General features: G+C 37.3%; 1 protein-coding gene across 2 annotated transcripts; it reads left to right on the plus strand.

Moving 5' to 3' along the window:
* The first annotated feature begins 1,348 nt into the window (after positions 1–1,348).
* Positions 1,349–5,278, plus strand: LOC136218696 (putative E3 ubiquitin-protein ligase XBAT35). 2 transcript variants are annotated; one of them, XM_066005749.1, is made up of 10 exons: positions 1,349–1,592; positions 1,766–1,880; positions 2,184–2,264; positions 2,530–2,618; positions 2,739–2,830; positions 3,005–3,086; positions 3,399–3,501; positions 3,684–3,737; positions 4,005–4,090; positions 4,570–5,278. In XM_066005749.1, exons 1-10 carry the CDS (start codon positions 1,491–1,493, stop codon positions 5,137–5,139), a joined length of 1,374 nt encoding a protein of 457 aa, XP_065861821.1. In that variant the 5' UTR covers positions 1,349–1,490; the 3' UTR covers positions 5,140–5,278. The 2 variants fall into 2 exon arrangements, with proteins under 2 accessions (XP_065861821.1, XP_065861822.1); XM_066005750.1 differs by lacking the exon at positions 3,684–3,737.
* The last annotated feature ends 17,113 nt before the right edge of the window (positions 5,279–22,391 follow it).

Consider the following 22,391-nt stretch of genomic DNA (forward strand, 5'->3'; position numbering starts at 1 on the left):
TATCCTTGAATGTGGGTTTTGATGTTACTTTAGTTATACTCGATGGTTTTAGTATTAATGGAGTTGTTAGTATCATCAATGTCGGGGGTTTTTCCTTGATAACGGTTTAGTGATCCCTGCACTAATCCTGCATTAATTATCATTAATTCCATATTAATCATTCATAAATCCCACTTTTATAGGAAATAATGGTTTGCCATTATTTCTATTAATTTTCCCTTTATTCCTCATTCTAAAATAATTTGGGTTGTTATCAGGTTGTAAAAAACGTTAGGTGCTAGTCGGATGGACATGCTTTTGAGAATTAGTCGGGAATTAATTGGAGATTAATCGAATTTGTATTTTTTTAATTTTTAATAAAATATTGTTATATAAATTCAATTAAAATATGTAGTATAATACTAAAAAATAATAATATAAAATTATCAATATGAAATAGTAAATAATTTATTAGTCCTCACATTTTTACGTAACACATTGTTTAGTCCTTCTACTTTGAAAAACATATTATAATGTCCATATCTTTTGTCAATATTAACCATTTGATCCTTTTGTGTATTTTCTCGATTTTTAACCGAACATATCTTAGCTTTCAGGACATCCATAATACGATACAAAATGATCATGTTACTCTATTATTTTATGTTTTTGTGTTTATACCAAATATAATAGTTAAAAAATCTATAAAAAAAATTAGACAGAATGACCAAATGGTTAATAGTAAAAAAGAATAGAGACCTTATAATGTGTTTTTCAAAATAGAGTCTAAACTCTGTGTTAGGTAAAAATGAAAAAACTAATAAATTATTTATCCATATAAAAAACACATATATTTTTAAAAATACGCAAACATCAGTATTTCAATAATATTATTATTGAAATAACTCAAAAGGTAAATTATAATAAAGTACAAAATAATTTCACAGTAAAAAATATTTGTGTTCATTGTTGTATAGACGGTGTCGATACGACCTAGACGAAACCCAAAATGCTAAAAATTAGCTAGGGGCCAAAAAATACATCGATGGACTAGTAGTAAAAAAAAAAAATGAGATGGATTCTCGATTTCGCTTAAACAATCCATAACGCCTCATTTTCCGAAAGTGTTTGTGATAGGATGGAACTCACCTGTTTTCATACGCAACAAAACGACAGTTGTCTTAACCCAACATTTTAGAACAATTAATGTACTGTCTGTGGGTAGATAAGTTAAACGACTTGTCGTTGTTTATGAGATGAAGCGTAACCCATGACTCAGTGAGTTAGTAATGAGGGTTTGTAGCCCCACCACGTCACTTTCGTTCGGCTCAACTGTTTTTTCCTCCCCAAAATCCATTCATTCCGAACCCAAATTATTAAATGACAATCAATTGACTTTATTATAGTCGTAACCATTAAGCAATCTAGGAACTTGAATTTTCCCGGAAAACACCACTCACCATTTATGCTTCATAACAAACCCAAATTCTTTTGAGAGAAACAATCAAAACATGGGGCAACAGCAATCCAAAGGTGAATTGCTGTACCAGCAAGTTAATTATGGGAATACAGAAGGAATCAAAAATCTTTTCCAGGAAGGCGCTGAACTTGAGGTGCCTAATCTTTTTCTTCTCTTCTCTGTGAAATTTAAATTTGATGATACTTTTTTTGGGGATTTTGCATTTTTCTTCTTTTTTGTATTTGTAATTGAAGATTTCAATTTTGACTTTTTCTCTATCATTTTGATTTTGATTATGTTTGCCCTCTTATTTATTTGGCGGTGCAGTGGATTGATAAGGAAGGTAAAACGCCATTGATATTAGCTTGCCTGAATTCTGAGCTCTACAATGTGGCTAAAACTTTGATAGAGCTCGGTGCTAATATTAACGCTTACCGCCCTGGTATGTGTTGATTCTGCTTCTTATTATACAAATTTATCTAATTTGGTTCTGGTATGCCTTTCAATAAATATTGGTACTTTTAGTTCTGAATCGGCTTAACCTCCTTTTGAAAAGTTGGGACATAATGAAATGGAGCTCCGTTGCAGTATAAAGACGAGCAATATAGTATATTCTTAAGTTAATCGAAGAATTAATTCTTCAGCAATTTAATTGGCATGCTAACTGCTGTTCATAAGCATAATAGTAACATGGTAGATGGAATTTTCTAGTTTTTTTAATTAATTGTTCTTCATTGAGCTGCAGGTCGCAATGGGGGCACTCCTTTACATCATGCAGCAAAAAGAGGCCTTGATAATACTGTTAAGTTACTTCTTTCCCATGGAGGTAAGCTGTAATCTTTGTCATTTATGAAAATTATGTGTTCGAGGAATAGATTTGTAGACATTATAATGGTTGTGTTTGTTGTTCTTACTACATTAGGTTTAAGTATCTTCTTAAGCTTGGAGGATAATTCCTCTTTCTTATTTTATTTGTGAGAGTGATGAACATTTCATGCCTATATATGCACAGAAAATAAAAATAGGTTTCCATCATTATTGTTGTCTCTTGCTGTCACCATTTTTATAACCAGCATGTTCGACATTTTCAGCGAATGCATTAATCTTGAATGATGATTGCCAAACCCCTCTAGAAGTTGCTAGAGCTAAAGGGTACAACAATGTTGTCCGTACAATTGAGGTATGCCTTTTACGATACTTCATGTGTTATAAGCGGCAATATGACAACTTTTCCTTTATTATTTCTATGAAGAAGAGCTAAATTTTAAGTAAGATTTCCTTCCATATGATTCTTTTGCAGAGTCATATTTGTTTATTCTCTGGTCGGATGCGTGAGTTCTATGGGCCAGGATTTCTGGAAGTACTGGCTCCTCAGTTTCTTTCAAGAAACGTGTAAGTGTGAAGCTCATAGTAACTTCTTTTTGATTCCTGTTTTTATTATTTTATTTTGAGATATGACATTTGAGAAATTTGGAATGCTGATTTCTACCAACTTGCAATCAAAGTTTTTTTTGTCAATGAGGCACGTTGGGTACTTATGACTGCTGCTGTTTTATTATTTTGCAGATGGGTTGCTGTTTTACCAACAGGTTCCCGTAATAACAATAAGCCTTTCAAGCTGGAACTTGCCATATATCATAGTCCACAGGTGTGCAACCATATGTCACTGTTGAAGTAATGTATTGCTTTGATCTTCTGTCAGAAATTATAGCTAAGTTGCTGGATAAGTGATATTATGAATGGTTTTATCAGTGAGCACTTTTATATTGGCTTGCTGATTCCTTATTCCGATTCTTATCAATAGTGCCCTTTATAGAATTGGAAACAATCTACCAACTTCAGTTTAATATGCATAATGGCTTTAACCTTTGTCTGAATCCAGCCAGGCATGCATGTTCTCAGTCCTTTTAAGTCTGAATTATTACAAGTTACTTATAAACTTCTGTTAACTAATGACCAGGATGCCCAACCGCGTACAGTGATTGCATTGTGGAAAGCTAATCTAGAGGAACCAAAGTTTCGCCATTCTGATCCTTCAGTTATAATTGATGACAGATCTACGAGTAAATTCTTATACAACAACAACAACAACAATTTTTATACCTGAAACTATTTTTCTTGCTAGTATCTCACATTCACTTACCAATCTTTATTCTCTTGTATACAATAATTTATTTGTCTTGGAATTGATATAGCATTCATTTCCTAGTATTTACATTTACAAGTGATTTTTGTTCATGCATAGTCCCAAGAGGAAGGAGGCGTAGAAGAGTGAGGCATAGGCCTCGAACAGTTAGTCGTAAGTATGATAGTTCCTAAATTACTTTAAGCTAGATATAAATGAATGCTTAAAATGGGATATGCTGTACCCTCATTGTGCTCCAGCCTCTAATTCGAAATGCTGCTAGGGAAAAACAATACCTGTGATTTTTATGCTATTTTGCTTAAAATTTCAAAAGCAACTGTATCTCAAGTGCTTTGATTCGTGCTTGGTCTTCTTCTTTTTCAATAAAATTAATTACCTTCAATTTGCTTGAATCTCTTATTTAATATCAATTATTTTCAGAAACACGCATTAAACTTGCCCCAGCAAAAGAAGGTGACAGGCAGCAGCTTCAATGGTTCTGTGATGCGTGCAAGGGAATTCCACAGGTACTTCTGTTTTTATTTTCTATGCTTTCTTCTCAAATACACTTATGATGCTAGAAGTTATACTTCAAATTGAAGCTTTGCTATTTGTTTACCTGCTCTATAGTGCTATAGGCTCGTCTTTATACAAGTGGTCGCTGTTTAAAAATCCTCTGATATGATCTTTAGTTGTTGCACTGATGCACCCAGCACAATGTTTCTTCTCTTTGTTGAAATTTTGTGTTTCCTCAAAATATTCAACTTAAAAATATTCTCCTCTGTATATTTTTCCTTTCAATTACAAGTTTATAACCATTTGGTGGTCACTGCTTTTCAGGCTTTCTTTTTTCCCGTAAAAATGAGAAATTGCAAGGTTAATATGATTATTTATCATATTGATAACTAAACTTGTATTATTGGCATTTAGCACAGCTGTTTATCTGCTTAAATGTGCAATCAACATTCCTTTATTTACAACTAACTCAAATTCTGGAATGTTGCAGGCAGTACATCCTCCTGCGTTTTTGCAGACATATGGGGCTTCAACTGTTGAAGCAACAGCACCCCCTGAAGAAGAGTTTGAATTAGCAATGGCAATCAATGCCTCAATCCAATCTTCCATGGAAGAGACACCTGTTATCGAAACTTACCCTAGCGAAGCAAGTGCTTCCAGCAGTTGGAATAACCCTGTGAATACGGAGACGTCAAAAGCAACTGACCATGATAGTATTGGTGCAGTTGAAGCCCCAGAACCGGTCCCATCAGCACCAGTTATCATTGATGAGATGAGAGAAGATGGGCCAGTTGAGTATCCATCAATTGATTTTGGCCCGGTTGATATGACTTCGCTACCTGAGGAGAAATTAGCAGGTAGGTCTGGGAAACAAAAAGAAGATGGAGATTCTTCATCATCATGTGTGATATGTTTGGATGCTCCAGTAGAAGCGGCTTGTATCCCATGTGGGCATATGGCCGGTTGCATGTCGTGTTTAAAGGAGGTAAAAGCCAAGAAATGGGGTTGCCCAGTGTGCCGTGCCAAGATTGATCAGGTTGTAAAACTGTATGCTGTTTGAAGATTGGTGTAAAATGGATGGGAGGTATACATGCTTTCCTCATAAAAAAAAACATTTGTGAAAACTTGCATAGTTATTGTGTGTAGATGGAGAAAAACTTTAAATCAAAGGTTGTATTGTATGTAATATTGGTTGTACATCTCTACTCTCTTACTTGCAAGGTTGTATTCTATGTAACTCGTTATTATATAAAAAATCTAAAGAAGAAACACCAAAATCAGAATCCAGACTTGATTTTTTTTTATATAATAGTAATATTTAACATATTTTCAAAAAAAAAAAGTTTAACACGTACCAACTCTATTGGTCATTACTTGGTCGTTGCTAACTTTCTCCTTAAAATCCAAAATGTAAGAGTTTAAAGGCCACTGTTGAAGCGCCAGATCTGGTGCATGGAGGCGGGAAATTATGATTTTGGTTCTGAAAAATTACAGATCACTATCTATTCTATTGTTAATTATTTTTTTTTTATTCCATGAAATTTTGAAAAGTTGATCCTTTTTATTGTGTTTTACTACACTTTATTACTTCACCAACAAAAGTCAGAATGGTTATTGCTAACGCTGTTCATTTGGTATTACTATGTTCAAGAGGTGCTCAAAGATAAATATATAACAAAAGTTGAAAGTTAAGACTGTTTTTTTTTTAAATTAAGTTGAAAGTTTGAGTTATATTTGAAATTAAATTGAAAACTATACCTATTTTTATGCAGAAAAAAATAAATATTAACTTTTCTTTTTTTATAAGCCGTGAAAGCTATTAAATATAACTTCTCCTAAAAGCAGGTTTATTAGCTTTTAAGAAAAATACTTTTATTTTTACTAACGCCGTTTTTTTGCTGGAAAATTTAAAAAAAAAAAAAAAAAACTGCTTTTAAGATTTGAAAAACCTGTGCTAAATTAATAAAAAAAATTCTATAAAAAATTATAAAATCATACAATGTTCACAATAAAATAGGTGAATCTGCATAAGACAAAATTCACCTTCAAAATCCTATAACAAGAGATCCGTGTAACGAACTTTGTATCAAGAGAATCGTTAGTATTGGATTTGTGATAAGAACTTGAGAATTAGACAAAGAACTTGAGAATTGGGAATAAAAGGAAGGGAAGAAGAACATAGGAATTTAGAAAGAGGAGGTTAAATCTTACCCCGTAACAATCGCCAAAAGCCATGTCTGTTAAGATCCGCATGAAAGACCGGCTAAGGGATTCACCAGACGTCGATCGAAAGAAGGTACGGATGTACATTGCCACATCAGTGTACCTCTTGTATGGTTATACAGAATCCGAGAAAACAGTTATTCCTTCTATAAGGAGGAGTAATGATAATTAATTGGAGTAACGACAATAGCCCAACAACGTCTCACCAATGGCGGTAAGTTAACAACACTCTCAGGTCGGGATGACAACGGGTAGGGTACCCGCGGGTAATGTCAATCCCAAACTCTTACCCTTTTATTTTTTAATTACCTGTAGCCGTCTCATTACCCTAACGGGTATACATTTTGCATCCCATAACCGTCCCATTTAATTCGCGGGGTACTCTTACCCATTAAGAATCAATAAATAAAATAAAAAATAGACTAATTTAACAAAGTATAAATTTAATAAATCATCTATCTAAAAATTGAACAAATTGAACCTTAATTAATAAGAATAAAGTAGTTTAGTGGTATAACTCAATAGTTGAAAAACAAAAGATTGGAGTTCAAATCTCACGTCTTACATCTAAAAAACAATGATATTCATTAATAGGGTAAATTTCATCAATTGTGTACAACCTTTGCCCCATCTCACACTTTGGTATACAATCTTCAATTTGTGTCACTAATATGTACGAACTTATAGGTGACCTCCCACTATGGTGTACAGTAGGTAAAAATGACCGGTCAACCCGAAGTCAACGCGCCACATAAACATTTTTCACCAAATTCATTAGTAAAAGTGGGACCCACAAATTATAAAGAAATTAATTTTATCATTTTCTCTTTTTTTACCCTTATCACTTTCATCTCTTCATCTTCTTCCCTCTATTTCTTTCTCTCTCTTCATTTTTTCTCTCTCTAACCTCTGTCTCTCTTCAAATTTCTTTCTCTCTCTAACTCATCTCTCTCTGATCTTCTCTAGCATTATTACAAAAACTTGATTTATATCCGGTTTGTTATTACTCCATCTGAATATTATTCAATGCATTGTGAATCTTTAATTTGATTCTGCTGAATTTTGCAAAATATTCGGGTTTTTTGCGGCTAATTATTGATGGTGTCCTTTTATGATCAACAAGAAGGATTTTAATGTTTTATCTGTTTTCATATTCAAGCGGTGGACATCGGTCCGATTTTAGGGGTTTTGCATTTTTATTTAATTAGGTGGTTCATGTTCTAACATTATTAAAAAAAAAAAAAATTGAATCTGGATAAAAAAATATATGCTCTGGCCTTTGAAGACATTGATTAATAATATAAGGTTGGACATGAGTTATGGCCTCTAATGGTGATGTGTTTGCTACTTCTAGGCATAAGAAGTTCTAAAAAGTAATTGCTGACACTTGAGAGAGCCATGTAATCTGGATCATCCGTATTTATTTCTTTTTTTGTAATAATGTTAGAAATAGAGAAAGTTAGAGAGAGATAAGTTAGAGAGAGAAAGAAATTTGAAGAGAGATAGAGGTTATAGAAAGAGAAAAAAATGAAGAGAGAGAAAGAAATAGAGGGAAGAAGATGAAGAGATGAAAGGGATGAGGGTAAAAGAGAGAAAATGATAAAATTAATTTCTTTATAATTTGTGGGTCTCACTTTTACTAATGAATTTGATGAAAAATGCTTATGTGGCGCGTTGACTTCAGGTTGACCGGTCATTTTTACCTATTGTACACCATAGTGAGAGGTCACCTATAAGTTCGTACATATTAGTGAGACAAATTGAAGGTTGTATACCAAAGTGTGAAATAGAACAAAGGTTGTACATCATTGATGAAATTTACCCTTCATTAATATATAAAAAAGTTATGAAGGGTAACGGGTACCAAGTACCCTAGGGGGTATTCACATACCCGTCTCATTACCCTAACGGGTAAAGGTTTTGATCTCATACTCGTCTTATACCCTTTTATACAGAGTACGAGTAGTTCCATTAGGGTCGAGTAGTGTCGGGTACCCGCGAGTATAGTACATGTTCCATCCCTACTCTCAGGATATTTTTAGAGGTAAGTTAACAACACTCTTCAGAATATTTTTCAATACCTATTAATCCTAAATTCCATTTCTGATTTTACCATCGGAAGTGTCACGGCCGAATCCAACAGCGTCTCACCAATGGCGACGATATCATCAACAAAGGAAGTGTTATTATCATGTCTTCCTCTTCTTTTCTTTATAAAAGATTTACATGAAAAAAATTTAATACATCAGTCAGCATCTGAATTTATTTTAAAAAAATTGATTTATCCTCTAAACTTTTATATTATCTCAATAACCTATTCAATTTATCTAAAATGCAGTCAACTAATCTCTAATTTCTTTTTAAAAAAGTGTAATTGACCTTTAAACTTTCAAGTTGTCCGATAATCCAACTTACTTAAAATGTGGTCAATTGATCCCTTAATCTGATGTTGCATCGAGCGTGTAACACGCAACAAGAATGCATGTTTTTTCCGTCTAATGTATTAGAAGGAATGACATTTTCTATTTAAATTTCTAAATATAACGGCTTGAATTCTGAAATTCCTAGTCTTTCTCAGCCTTAAATCCTAAACAAAAAATGGTAACAATTTCTTGTGTTTAGTGATTGAAGACATTAAAACTCTTTGTTCAAGATTCTCTCAATTTCTTGGGATTTTTACTGATTGTTTCAGTTATTCCGCCGAATGTTTAATGTATTTTTTCCACCACTAATTTTTACTCTTTTCATACATAGCAATTCATAAATTTGGCGGCACCAGTTAGCTACCGTTTTCACTAGTCAACATCGTGTGGGCCACACTCAAGGGCTCTAATGTGTGTTTGATGGATTGGGAGATTAACGTGAGTTGCTAAATGACACCCCCAAATTACTTATCACCGCCTTTTATTGGACTTTTTTTTGCCATTCTCATAATTTTGATAAAAAACCGAAAATTCTATTTCCAAAATCATAAACCCGAACAACAATAATTGAAATTATGAAAAAAAATTGATGTGTGACAACCCGAATCCCGAAAATGGATGATTACAAGTCGGAAACATTAAAATTTACGTTTTTTTTTATCAAAGAACTCATGAAAATCATATATATTTTTTATGACGATTTTACATTTTTTGTCACAAAAAATTGAACGATTTAGTAGCTTTCGTCACTAAAAATTTTACGATTTTACACCGGCCAAAATTTGGCCTAAACAGAAGCCGCATCCGCCCCTGCCATGGGCCGAACGGATGCGGCATCTGTTTAGGCCAAATTTTAGCCGATTCTCTAAAAGAATATTCAGTTTAGAAAAAAAATTATGAAAAGGGAAAAAATTGTCCAAATGGAGGTGGTGATAAGTAATTTGGGGCGGTAAATAACAAAACCCGAGATTAATTGGCTGCTTTTTAACCAAATTGAGGGGATATCAAGACAATATGAAAGTTTAGAGAACTAATCAAACTTTTTCTAACATGTTCTGATGTATCAATTTAAGTTGAGAGGGAACATGAAAGTAAGAAAAAAAAACTATATATGTGCCTAAAACTCAGTTGTCTACTTTGACTGCTGATCAGATTTTGATTTCATCTGAACTGTAAGATTAAAAGTTGATTAGCCCTATAGTTAAAAGGGCTAATCTCTCAGCATAGGTATTAGAAAAAAAGTTAATTAGAATAATATGGTAAATTAAGGGATTGATTAGCATATAATCTATATATGATATTCTCTTGGTTTCTTCAAAAAGAAGAGAACAAAAAGGGGAACACAAATTTTTTAAAACGATATTAAAGCCTACTGAATTTGATTCTGATAAGCTTGTATTGTTTAACTAAATGTATTTTATGTACACTAAGTTATCCTAAAAATGAATTTTATATCAGAGATTACACTCTCATCATTCATAACAAAAATATTTTTTAGTAAAAGGATTGTGCGGGCATTGGAGTAACTCAACTAGGGCCGGTCTTAACATTTTATGGATCCTATACAAAATAAGAGATAAATGATCCTTAATAATAATAAAATTATACTTAAAAGTTTAAAATAAAAAAATTGGACCTATTTTATACCTAAAATATCATATTATTTGGTTCATTTGTAAATCTAAATGGATATTATAATTACATTTATTTTTAAAAAAAGTACTTAAAAAAAATTGGACCTATTTTGACCCTAGATCCTAGACGGTCGCACTCCTAGTCTATATCTAGAGCCGGTCCATAACTCAACTCCTTCCAACTAGCTTGACACCACAAGAGACAATAACCAACTTTATTAAAATTAAGAGATACAAGGCTAACCAGCGAACCTTAACATAGACTGTCGTATTGAAATCATTAAAGACATGATAAGAGCAAAAGGAAAAGGAAAGAATATCACCAATGCTCAATGGGTGAACAAATAATTTTTGAAATGAAAATGTATTAAAATTGCTTTGAAAAAATAATAATATTTATGATTTTTTAGTTTATATTATTTTAAAGGGTTAAGGTGCAAAAATACCCCTAACGTTTTGGGTCAGGAGCAATTTTACCCCTAACGTCTAAAATGGTGCAATTTTGCCCCTAGCGTTGGAAGTCAAGAGCAATTTTACCCCTAACATTAATAAATTGGATCAATTTCAGATACTATTATAAAACACAGATATTTTTGTTCCTTATTCAGCACCAATTGCATAACAATTCGTTCTGAAAAAAAGATTTTATGTTTTTTATAATTTAACAATAGAATTTGAGATTAATATTTATAAATATGGTGAATTTTTTGAATTTATTTTATCTAATTCGTATAAAAAGACAGTATATTTTTTTATTTTTTTTCACATCTCAACCTATGTTTATGATTTGTTACTGATAAAATGACACACGTATGAAGTGTAGATGACAAGATTCATGACCGAGAAGACAGTTTGATGAATTATTTCTCAAATTGACCCAATTTATTAACGTTAGGGGTAAAATTGCTCTTGGCTTCCAACGTTAGGGGTAAAGTTGCACCATTTTAGACGTTAGGGGTAAAATTGCTCCTGGTCCAAAACGTTAGGGGTATTTTTGCACCTTAACCCTATTTTAAATTATTTAATTGTTTAGATTATTATTTTTTATTCATATTCATATAACCTTACTTTGTTTTTTTTACTATTGGATGATGGAGTGTAAAATTCATCCAATAGTGAAAACACACAAAGTAAGACTTACTTTGTTAAAAACAAAGTAAGCATAGTCAAACTCCTTTTTTTTATACATTCGATTTATTAATTGATGTCATTTATACATATTTAATTCTTAACAAGAAATCAACTCCATGATATCATTCTTTACCCTATGTATAGTAGAATTTTGTTTAATATAGAAGGCATAATGATGCGGGGCATCTTTCCCTAGGATCTAGTCCGGATGAGGGAAGTCGGAGGAAGAACCAAACGCGAGCAACAAGCGAGTAAAGAGGCCAAAACAATACAACACAGCAGCTCAGACACGCTCCACGTGTATTTGGGCACGCTCCGCGTGTATTTGAGATTGATCCGGAGAAAGTCCAGAAGGTCACATACGCAGGGCTTGGATTGGGCACGCTCCGCGTGGAAGAAAACACGCACTGCGTACTTGAGTGTCTGATCCGGAGAAGAGTTCAACAGCCAAAGTACGTCCCGCGTAGAATTGGGCACGTCCCGCGTAGAATGAGTACTGATCCAGAGAAGAGCTCATCAGCCAAACTATGTCCCGCGTACTTTCACTTTTCAGGAACTTGTTCCTTACTCCAACTCCTCCTTAATTACAATCCTGCTACTCCTTATTTACACCTTTGCCACTCCCTAATTACAACTCTACCACGTCACTATTTACACCTATGCCACCTCCTTATTATTACCCCATTTTACCCATAACCTTACTTTTTAATTAATTATGTAAGATAGGCTTTTATGTAATTTTGGTTTTAGGGTTGAGATGGTATAAATACATCTCTTTCTTGTATTTGTTCTTAACTTTTTATCAATCAAATATAATTCTTCTTGAAGAAACTTTGTTAAGGTTCTACCTTCAACAATGGGGATTTTATTATTCCTATGGATTTAGTCCATGAAATTGGGATTCACCCCTTCTAGTTTAGCTAAAGAAGAACATCTTTGTTAGTTTACGATTAAAACTAACACGTCACGATTTCAGTGAAATCCACGCTGCATCACATAAATTGCAAATTAATAACATGGTTTTTGTTACAGGAACAGTAAATTGCAAATTAATAACATGGTTTTTGTTACAGGAACAGGAGATGAGAAGAAATAAAGTGTTTGGTAATGAAAGGGAAATAGGTAAGATTTGAATAGTATTTATGGGATTAGACATATTTAGTTAGTAGTTGGCATCATTATAAAAAACCTACTTACTATTTATTGAGCAGTTCTTAAGTGCCAAATATTTTCCATATATAGACAAAATTTATGAACATCAAACAACAGTCTTCTTATTAGTTTATATTTTGTAGGTAGTAAAAATTGAGTACATCACGAGGAGGCAAATGGCTATATATCTTATGTTATGGAATTTGAATTGGGGAAATATTGATTATGGTCAATTTTAGATTTTAGAATTTCTTAGTCAGTCATATGAAGTGACCTTCATACAAGGCAGCACATGTGCTTAACTTCTGGGCCCAATTAATTAGGCTTCGCTACAACCCCCCACTAATTCCTAATATCAGTTGAATATCTCAAACATAAATAATACTGACAGTATGTGATGACCCTAAATGACCAAATGAATTTGGTCATTCACCGTTAGATCCAAGCTTATTAGGATCATGTGGTGGAGATACAAATCATCCTAAGGCTTAAATTTAATAAGTTTGGATTTAACGGTGAATGCCCAGGTGAACACTACTGAATAATACTATACCCACATCCATTATCCATGCTTCCTACTAATAATTTTTTATTAATCTTGCATTATATATTATAGAGTTTAAAGTATATATTTTAATGTGTAAAAATTTTCTGTCAAAAAAATGTGTAAAATTTTATATAAATAAAAAAAATTAATTATACAATATTAATATCTCATTGGTAGTATAGAATTATAAATTGACAAAGTAATAGAGTTGTAATATATTCTAATTTAGCATGGCGAAAGAACGAGAGAAAGCGAGGGTAAGGACGGCTATGGCGCTGGGCGGCGCGGGCGGCCGATCGGGGCAGGGGATGGTGGATCGGGCAGCTAGGAAGGAGCTGGACGCGGATCCAGTGCCGGATGGGGAGATGGCGAGGGGAGAAGGGAGATCGGCAGTTTCTTCGAGAGAGAGACGTGTGAGCGGCGAACGGGTTAGGGATCGATCAAGGGAGCGGGATCGGTCGGCTCGAAAGGGGGGCGAGGGGCCGGATCCGGCAACAAGCATGGATGGCGAAGGGGATTTGGGGACGGAAAGGGCCAAGGAGTGGAGTGCTAGGGTTGCGGCGCAAGGGATTGCTGGGGGCGGGAAGGCAGTAGCGGGTATGTATGGGGTGCCGGCAAGGGGATCCGGATCTGGGGATATTGGCGTGCGGCGTCCTGGATCTGGAGCGGAGGTGTTCTGCGCAGCGCTGGGCAATGATCCGGCTGGGGATATTGGCGTGTGGTGCCCTGGTGCTGGAGCAGAGGTGGGCAATACTGCCGCGGGAGTGCCGGTAGTGGTGGAGGCTGCCCAGGCGAGGGAACCGGCTGTGTCCCCTGGTTCTAGGGCAGTGAGGCAGGTTGAGGCAGCCCCGATGGGCGGGTCGTTGGCCCAGGGGGCTGCGGGTCAAAATGTTACATATTCTATTGCTAATCCGGGCTCACGACAAATTGTGGATAGGGTAGATAATTTCACTTTTGAGAAAGGCTTGGGGAAATCTTCCTCGAGAGATAAGGTGATGGGGGTGGTCGAGGAGGAACCCATGATGGAGGAAGACATTATCGAGGATGAGTCTGAGAAAGTTTTTTCCGACTCTGATGTTGAGGATGGTGAACAAGAGGACCCGCTGTGTCCTGTGATCCGACTTTCCTCTGAAGATAAGCGCGCCCTCAGATCTAAATGGAAATTAGCCTTAATTGTCAATGTGCTTGGGAAAAGGATTAACTTTAATTACTTTGCTCAGAGGATCCAGGCACAATGGGCGAAGAAAGGGAAGGTTACCATTACGGACCTGGAGAATGACTATTATGTCATTAAATTTACAAGGGCGGAGGATTTTAATGCAGTTGTTAATGGTGGCCCTTATATCATATCCAATCATGTTTTGGCGTTAAGGCCATGGGTCCCAAATTTTAATCCTCATGACTGCTCTGTGAATAGGATACTTACTTGGGTTAGATTCCCAGGCTTACCTATTGAATACTATAACGAAAGATTTCTTAATAAAATTGGAGGCCTTGTTGGGAAAGTTCACCATGTGGACAAAACTACCGTTGGGGCAGTGAGAGGCAAGTTTGCCAGGGTTTGTATCGACATTGATCTTGCTAAGCCTCTTCTGTCTAAATTCTGTGTTCAGAATATGATTTATCATATTGAATACGAAGGTATTCACAATATTTGCTATGAGTGTGGTATGTTTGGCCATACTTATGATGGTTGTCCTAAGAGAATGAAGGTGGTTGAGGAGGTGATGGTGACTAATAAAGTTAGAGCTGAGGAGAGTCAAGGAGAAGGGAGGAATTTTGGCCCCTGGATGCTGGCTAAAAGGTCGGTTAGAAGAAAGCCACGGGCAAATGTTGTTCGAAATCAACCCCCTGATATCAGTAAGGAGATGAATTCTCTCCAAATTGCTCCTGAGATCAAGGTCAGGCCCCCCGACATCAAGATTGGTGCTGGTGTTGAATCAGCTTCCGGTTCAGGGTCAAGATTCGGGGTCCTGTCTATTGAGGATGGCCAGGATTCGGATTTATCTAATGAGCATATGGAGTTAAGCATGCCAGGCCAAGAATCTGCTGAGCCAGCTACCATCCTAGGTGACTCTATTAATCCTCTGTTCGACTCTAAAGTTGTTGCCATGGGGGAGCTCCCAGAATACTGGCTCAACTGGAAAATTGAAGACCAATGAGGTTAGTAATTTGAAAACTTATGTTAACGTCTCAAATGGAAAGGCTATGGGAGTCAATAAGTTGAATATGAAGAAACCTAAGGCTAATCCTAAAAAGAACCATAGTTCTTTGGACTCTTGGGATAAAAGAGGGCCTACTGGCACCTCTTCAAGGCTCTCAGGAGCCCCGAATAAATACCTGGTCTAGGGTTTGGGCCTGTGGTCAGTAGTCTTCCTTTCCGATGGACCTTTTTGTTTGGAATGTTAGAGGTGCGGCTAGTAAGGCTACCCGCATCCATGTTAAAGATTTAATTAAACAATTTAATCCTTCTTGTTTTGCTTTGCTTGAAACCAAGATTAGTGGTTGCAAAGCAGATGAGGTGGTTAGAAGTTTAAGAATTGGAGTTGTGTCAGATCTGAGGCTACTGGTCGGGCCGGGGGGATTTGGCTTTTCTGGAAGCCAGATCGTGTTAAAATTGATATTATCAGTATGGATAAACAATTTATTCATAGTAAAGTTTGTTACCATGGTAATAAACCCTTCCTTTTCACCTTTGTTTATGCCGATCCTGTTATGGCTAACCGCAAAAGGCTGTGGGAGATCCTGTATTCTATAAGTACAAGCATAGTGGATGCTTGGATGGTGGCTGGGGACTTTAATGATATTGCCCTTATGAGTGATCAGAAAGGGGGGGGGTAATCATATGTGAACCGGTGTCTCAATCACAAGCAGAATATGGATTTATGCGGGCTGTCTGATCTGGGAGCCGCTGGTCACAAGTTTACTTGGAAACGTAATAGCGTGTTTGTTCGGTTGGACAAAGTTTATGCGAATGTTGCTGCGATTTATAGATTTCCCGAAGTGAATGTGCTGAATCTTCCTTTCCTCCACTCTGACCATTGTCCTATCCTCGTTAAGTTGGTTAAATGTCATCGGCTTAAAGGGGATAGACTTTTTAGGTACCAGGTAGCCTGGGAGTCCCATCCTGAGTTTAAAAATTTTGTCAAGGACAATTGGCAGCCTCATTCCAATGTTCTCCTTGCCGCTGAGGGGTTTAGAAGGAATGTGGTGGGATGGAATAAAAACATCTTTGGCCATATTATCAGAAGAAAGAATAAGCTCTTAAAAAGAATTGAAGGCATTCAACGCTGTTTGGAGTTCCGTTTTGATCATAGTCTGAATTGTCACCTTAGATCTCTCCAGAATGAGTTGGAAGCTGTGCTTAGACAGGAAGAGCTTCTTTGGTTTCAAAAATCAAGAAAGGCTTGGATTAAGGATGGAGACCGAAATACCAGGTTTTTCCACCTTTCTACTATTATTAGAAGGCAGAGGAATTGGATCGATGCTATCAAAGATTCTAATGGTGATTGGGTTTATGAGGACGAAGATATTCGTCGCTTGGCCCTTGACTTTTATAAAGACTTATTTAAAGAGGATTATGTGGATCTGGACAAAGAATGTTCTGGGATCTCTTTTCCTCGGTTGGAGGAGGAAACTATTATGGAAGCTTTCCATCCTATTGACCAAAAAGAGATTGATCTGGCTTTCTCTAGTATCGGAGATACTAAGGCTCCTGAGATTGATGGTATTCCTGCTAGCTTTTATCACAAACACTGGGTAACTGTGAAGGAAGGCATTTACAATTTTGTTAAAGGTGTTTTCGGTGGATCCAACGATATTAGGCTGGTGAATAAAACCCTTCTGGTTTTGATTCCTAAAGTTGAGAAACCTTCCTCCTTTTTACAAATGAGGCCGATTAGTCTTTGCAATGTATTGTACAAAGCTATTACTAAAATTGTGGCAAATAGACTCCGGTGTATTCTTCCTAAGATTATTAGCCAGAATCAAGGCAGTTTTGTTCCTGGCAGACAAATGATGGATAATGTGGTTATTGCCCAGGAGATGGTGCACTCCATGAAGATGAAGAAGGGTAAGAAAGGTATTGTGGCTCTTAAACTGGATCTGGAGAAAGCTTATGACCGTTTAAACTGGAGTTTTCTTCTGGATATTTTAAAGAGAGCTGGTATCTCGGATAGCTGGAGGAGATTGATTAAGGATTGTATTTCTTCTCCTGTTTTTCAGGTTTTGATCAATGGAGATATGTCAGATGAGTTCTCTCCCTCTAGGGGGATCCGTCAAGGGGACCTTATGAGCCTTTTCCTTTTTGTTATTGCGATGGAGAGGTTATCGCACCTGATCCAAGAGGCTGTGAGCAATGGGAATTTCCATCCTGTGTCCATCAACAAATTCTGCCCTCCTATTACCCTTTTGTTATTCTCTGACGATGTGATGATCTTTGTAGAAGGGAACGAGGAGCAAGTTGGTATGGTTATGGATATCCTCAATTGTTTCTGCGCTGCTTCTGGCCAGAAGATCAACATCCAAAAATCTCGGATGCTTTGCTCTAAAAACATGGATAAAGGCGTTTCTAAAAAGCTAAGTGATTTATCTTGTATTCCTCTAACTCAGTCCTTGGGTAAGTATCTGGGGGTCCCCCTCCACAGTGACAGAGTTTCCAAAGCCTCTTTTAAAGAGACTCTGGAGAAAACTAATGGGATGTGTGCCAGTTGGAAAGCTAAATCTCTTTCCCTAGCGGGCCGTATTACGTTAATTCAGTCTGTCAATTGCGCGGCTCCTAATCATATCATACAAGCTTGTAAGCTGCCTGAGCCTGTTCTTAATGAACTTGACAAAATTAACCGGCGTTTCCTTTGTGGAGATTCTGGATAGGGGAAAAAGATCCACCTTGTCCCTTGGAGAAGGTTTCCCAGCCGAAAAGTATGGGAGGCTTGGGATAAGACAAGCTAAGGATAATAACAAAGTCTTATTAATGAAACTTCTGTGGAGAATGTGGCAATGCCCTTCCTCTCTTTGGGTTCGTCTTCTTTGTGGGAAGTATCGTAAAGACAAAAATTTTGGGGGCCCCAATGAGAGAGTTTTCAATTGTTCTTTTCTCTGGAAAGGGCTTAGCGCTATGTTTGCAGAGTTCTGCTCGGGGGTTGGCTTGGAGGTGGGTAATGGCAAATCCATCAGCTTCTGGAATGATATCTGGATTGGAGACAAACCGTTATTAGAAGTGTGTAGCTCCCCTCCGCCTAGTAATATCCGTAATTGGAGGATCGCCGATATGGTTGACTCTGAGGGGGACTGGATTTGGTCTAAGTTTGACACTTTTTTTAGCCTGGATACCCTCCTTAGAATTAGAGGAATGAAGATAAGTAATAAGGAGGAAAATAAGGATAGTCATTGCTGGGCCTTGATTAATAATGGAGCATATTCCTGCAAATCTGCCTTTGAAGCTTTTAACCAGAATAGGTCCGCTCCTCTCTCTGAAACTTGGAAAATCATTTGGGCCTTAAAAATCCCTTACCGCATTAGGAGCTTACTGTGGCTGGGGGTTAAGGACAGACTGCTTACTAATTCGGATAGGCATAGACAGCATCTGGTGGAGTCAGGAGCTTGCAGTAGATGCAGAGGCCATGTTGAAACTTTGTGCCATGCTCTTAGGGACTGCTCTAAGAGTAAAGAGGTGTGGAGGAAAATTCTCCCCCACCACATTCTTTCTTCTTTCCTTGCCCACTCTCAGCGTGACTGGTTCTCTGATGGAGTTAGTGGGAAGTTACTGGCTAACCTGGAGCATGGTGATATTTTCTTTGCTATCATCTGTCACCAAATTTGGAAGTGGAGGAATGAGGAGATTTCTGGTGATAAAACTATTTATATTCCTAACTTAGCTGAGTTCTTCTCGGAAAAACTCTCTAATATTACTGAGAGTTTCAAAGGGGGTTCCCTTGCTAGGTCTACCCAGAAGAGAGATGTCCACCTCCTTGGTTGGAGCAGGCCGAGAGAAGGGGTGGTGAAATTGAATACGAATGGCTCTTGTCTCAATGATGGGAAGATTGCTGCTGGAGGTGTTCTTAGAGATGCTGGGGGCGCCTGGCTGTCTGGGTTCACCCAGAATCTGGGGTTGGGCTCTTCCTTTTCAGTGGAGCTTTGGGGTATTCTCTCTGGTATAAAGCTTGCCAAGAGTCTGGGTTTGAAGATGTTATCTGTTGAGTCTGATAACCTGGAGGCCATTAAAATGATTTCTGATAATCATGCTATTTGTCTAAATAGCCGTAACCTTATCAAAGCTATTAAAAGGCTCTGCTCTTCCTTTGAGTTCATAAAGTTCAGCCACATTTTCAGAGAGCAGAACCGGGTTGCTGATCGCTTGGCGGCGGCTGGTCATGAGGGGATGTTGGGTGTCACAACCCTTTCTGATCCTCCTATTTTTCTCTCTTCTCTTCTGTTAGAAGATAGGATTGGGGTTAGCTTCCCTAGGCTGATCCCAGGTTAGGTTTCTTTGTTTGTTGTTTGTTCTTTTCTTTTCTTATTTCTACCAAAAAAAAATATCTCATTGGTTGAAGTGTCAAATACTATTAAATTATTGACTGCACATATGAATGACGTGACACGTTAAGCATACAATAAAATTAGTGGGTTACTTTTACTTTGCCAAGAAAAAAAAACTGAGATAGATCTTATTTTGAAGTGTGAACACAAATACACCTATTCAAAATTTTCTAGTGTAAATATAGAGCAATATGATACAATGGATTATAAGATTTTAATTCGTTGATTTACTCTAATTGGAATATACAGTTGTTACACCCCTATTTTAATTATGGCAGATTTCGTAATTACATATTTTTTCTAGCCTAATGAAATAATGTACCTAAATTAATTAATATATAATTAATTAATTGATTTTTTTATTAATTAAATTAATTGATCATTAATTAGTTGGTCGATTATATTAATTAGTTAATTTAATCAAGTTAGCACATGTAGAAGTGGAGGAGTTACTCACTTATTCTTTGCGGACGATGTCCTTATCTTTCTTGAAGGTAATGAGGAGCAGTTGAGTGTCATTATGGATATTCTAGATTGTTTTTGTTCGGCCTCTGGTCAGAGACTTAATATCCAGAAATCTAGGATGATGTGCTCTAAGAATATGAATCCGAGAATTTGTAAAAGATTAAGTGATTTGTCTGGTATTCCTCTTACTAATTCTCTTGGGAAGTATCTGGGGATTCCTCTCCATAGTGAGAGAGTGTCTAAAGTTTCTTTTAAAGATACTTTGGGCCAATACGAGGTGTGCCACGTGGAAAGCCAAGACTCTCTCCCTCGCTGGCCGTCTGACTTTAATTCAATCTGTGAATTCTGCTGCTCCCAACCACATCATGCAGGCTTGTCAGCTTCCAAATCCTGTGCTTAATGATCTTGATAAGATTAACCGAAGGTTCCTGTGGGGGAAAGCTGCGGAGGGAAGAAAGATCCACCTGGTGCCTTGGAGTGAGGTTTGTCAGCCCAAAGATTCAGGGGGTTTGGGCATTAGGAGAGCTAAGGATAATAATAAAGTTTTATTAATGAAACTCCTTTGGCGTATGTGGCAATGCCCCTCCTCTCTCTGGGTTCGCCTTCTTTGTGGTAAGTATCGAAAAAATAAGATCTTTGGGGGCCCGAAAGAGAGAGTTATCAATTGTTCCTTCCTCTGGAAAAGGCTTAGCGCCGTTTTTGCTGAGTTTTGCTCGGGGGTTGGTCTGGATGTGGGTAATGGTAAGTCCATAAGCTTCTGGTTTGATACCTGGATTGGGGATAAACCTTTAGTGGATGTGTGCACTTCCCCCCCCCCCCCCCCCCCCCCCCCCCCCCCCCCCCGCCTAGTGATATCCAAAACTGGAGGTTAGCCGATGTGGTGGACTCTTAAGGGGACTGGGTTTGGCCTAAATTTGATTCTTTCTTTAGCCTTGAGACTCTCCTTAAAATTAGAGGAGTGAAGGTGAGTAATCAAGAGGAAGACATGGATAAGCATTATTGGGCGCTGACTAACAATGGAGTCTATTCTTGCAAATCTGCCTTTGAAGCGTTTTCCCTTAACAGGACTAATAATCCCTCGGATATTTGGAAGACCATTTGGTCCCTTAAAATCCCCTACCGCATGAGGAGCTTCCTGTGGCTGGGCGTTAAAGACAGATTACTTACTAACTCAGATAGATACAGAAGGCATTTGGCGACCTCTGGAGCTTGCGGTAGATGTAGAGGCCATGTTGAATCGTTGTGCCACGCTCTTAGGGATTGCCCTAAGAGTGAAGAGGTTTGGAAGAAAATTCTCCCTCATCATACTTTCTCTTCCTTCATGTCCCATTCTGTGAACGACTGGTTCTTAGATGGTATTAGGGGAAAGTTATTGTCTTATATGGAGCATGGGGACATTTTCTTTGCCATTATCTGTCATCAAGTGTGGAAATGGAGGAACGAGGAGATTTTTGATAATAAAGCTGTGCTTTTGCCTAACTTAGCTGAGTTCTTCTTGAAGAAACTCTCCTCTATTATTGATAGTTTCAAAGGTGAGTCCCTTGCCAGATCTTCCCCGAGTAGTGATGTCCACCTCGTGAGCTGGAGCAGGCCGAGAGAGGGGGTTGTGAAGCTGAATACTGATGGTTCCTGCCTCAGTAATGGTAAGATTGCTGCCGGAGGTGTTCTTAGGGATGCGGGAGGCGCCTGGCTTTCTGGGTTTACCTAGAATTTGGGTTTGGGTTCTTCCTTCTCTACGAAGCTCTGGGGCATTCTCTCTGGGATCCAGCTGGCGATTAGGCTGGGTGTTAAGAGGCTTTCTGTGGAGTCTGATAACTTGGAGGCCATCAATATGATTTTGGATAGTCATGCCATGGGTCTTCATAGCCGCAACCTTATTAAAGCTATTAAGAGGCTTAGCCCCTCATTTGATATCCTTGAGTTCAGCCACATTTTCTGGGAGCAGAACCGTGTTGCAGATCACTTGGTGGCGGCAGGCCATGAGGGGGTGTTAGGTGTTTCTACCCTTACCATTCCCCCTATCGCTCTTTCTCCTCTTCTTTTAGAGGATAGGATTGGGGTTAGCTTTCCTAGGCTAATCCCGGTGTAGTTGCTTGTTTTGCTTTGCTTTCCTTTCCTTTTCTACCAAAAAAAAAAGAAGTGGAGGAGTTACTAGATTCAATGAGCATTTATTAATCAAGGAGAATGTTGGGCGAAGTGA

This window comes from Euphorbia lathyris, chromosome 2 (assembly GCF_963576675.1).
Source record: "Euphorbia lathyris chromosome 2, ddEupLath1.1, whole genome shotgun sequence".
Taxonomy (NCBI): Eukaryota; Viridiplantae; Streptophyta; class Magnoliopsida; order Malpighiales; family Euphorbiaceae; genus Euphorbia; species Euphorbia lathyris.

What these genes read in the sequence shown, in the direction of transcription:
- LOC136218696 (XM_066005749.1), top strand. Translation starts at nt 1,491, where the DNA reads ATGGGGCAACAGCAATCCAAAGGTGAATTGCTGTACCAGCAAGTTAAT. An exon ending in AGGAAGGCGCTGAACTTGAG is followed by an intron (nt 1,593 to 1,765) that starts GTGCCTAATCTT and finishes TTGGCGGTGCAG; the next exon opens with TGGATTGATAAGGAAGGTAA. An exon ending in CGTGCAAGGGAATTCCACAG is followed by an intron (nt 4,091 to 4,569) that starts GTACTTCTGTTT and finishes GGAATGTTGCAG; the next exon opens with GCAGTACATCCTCCTGCGTT.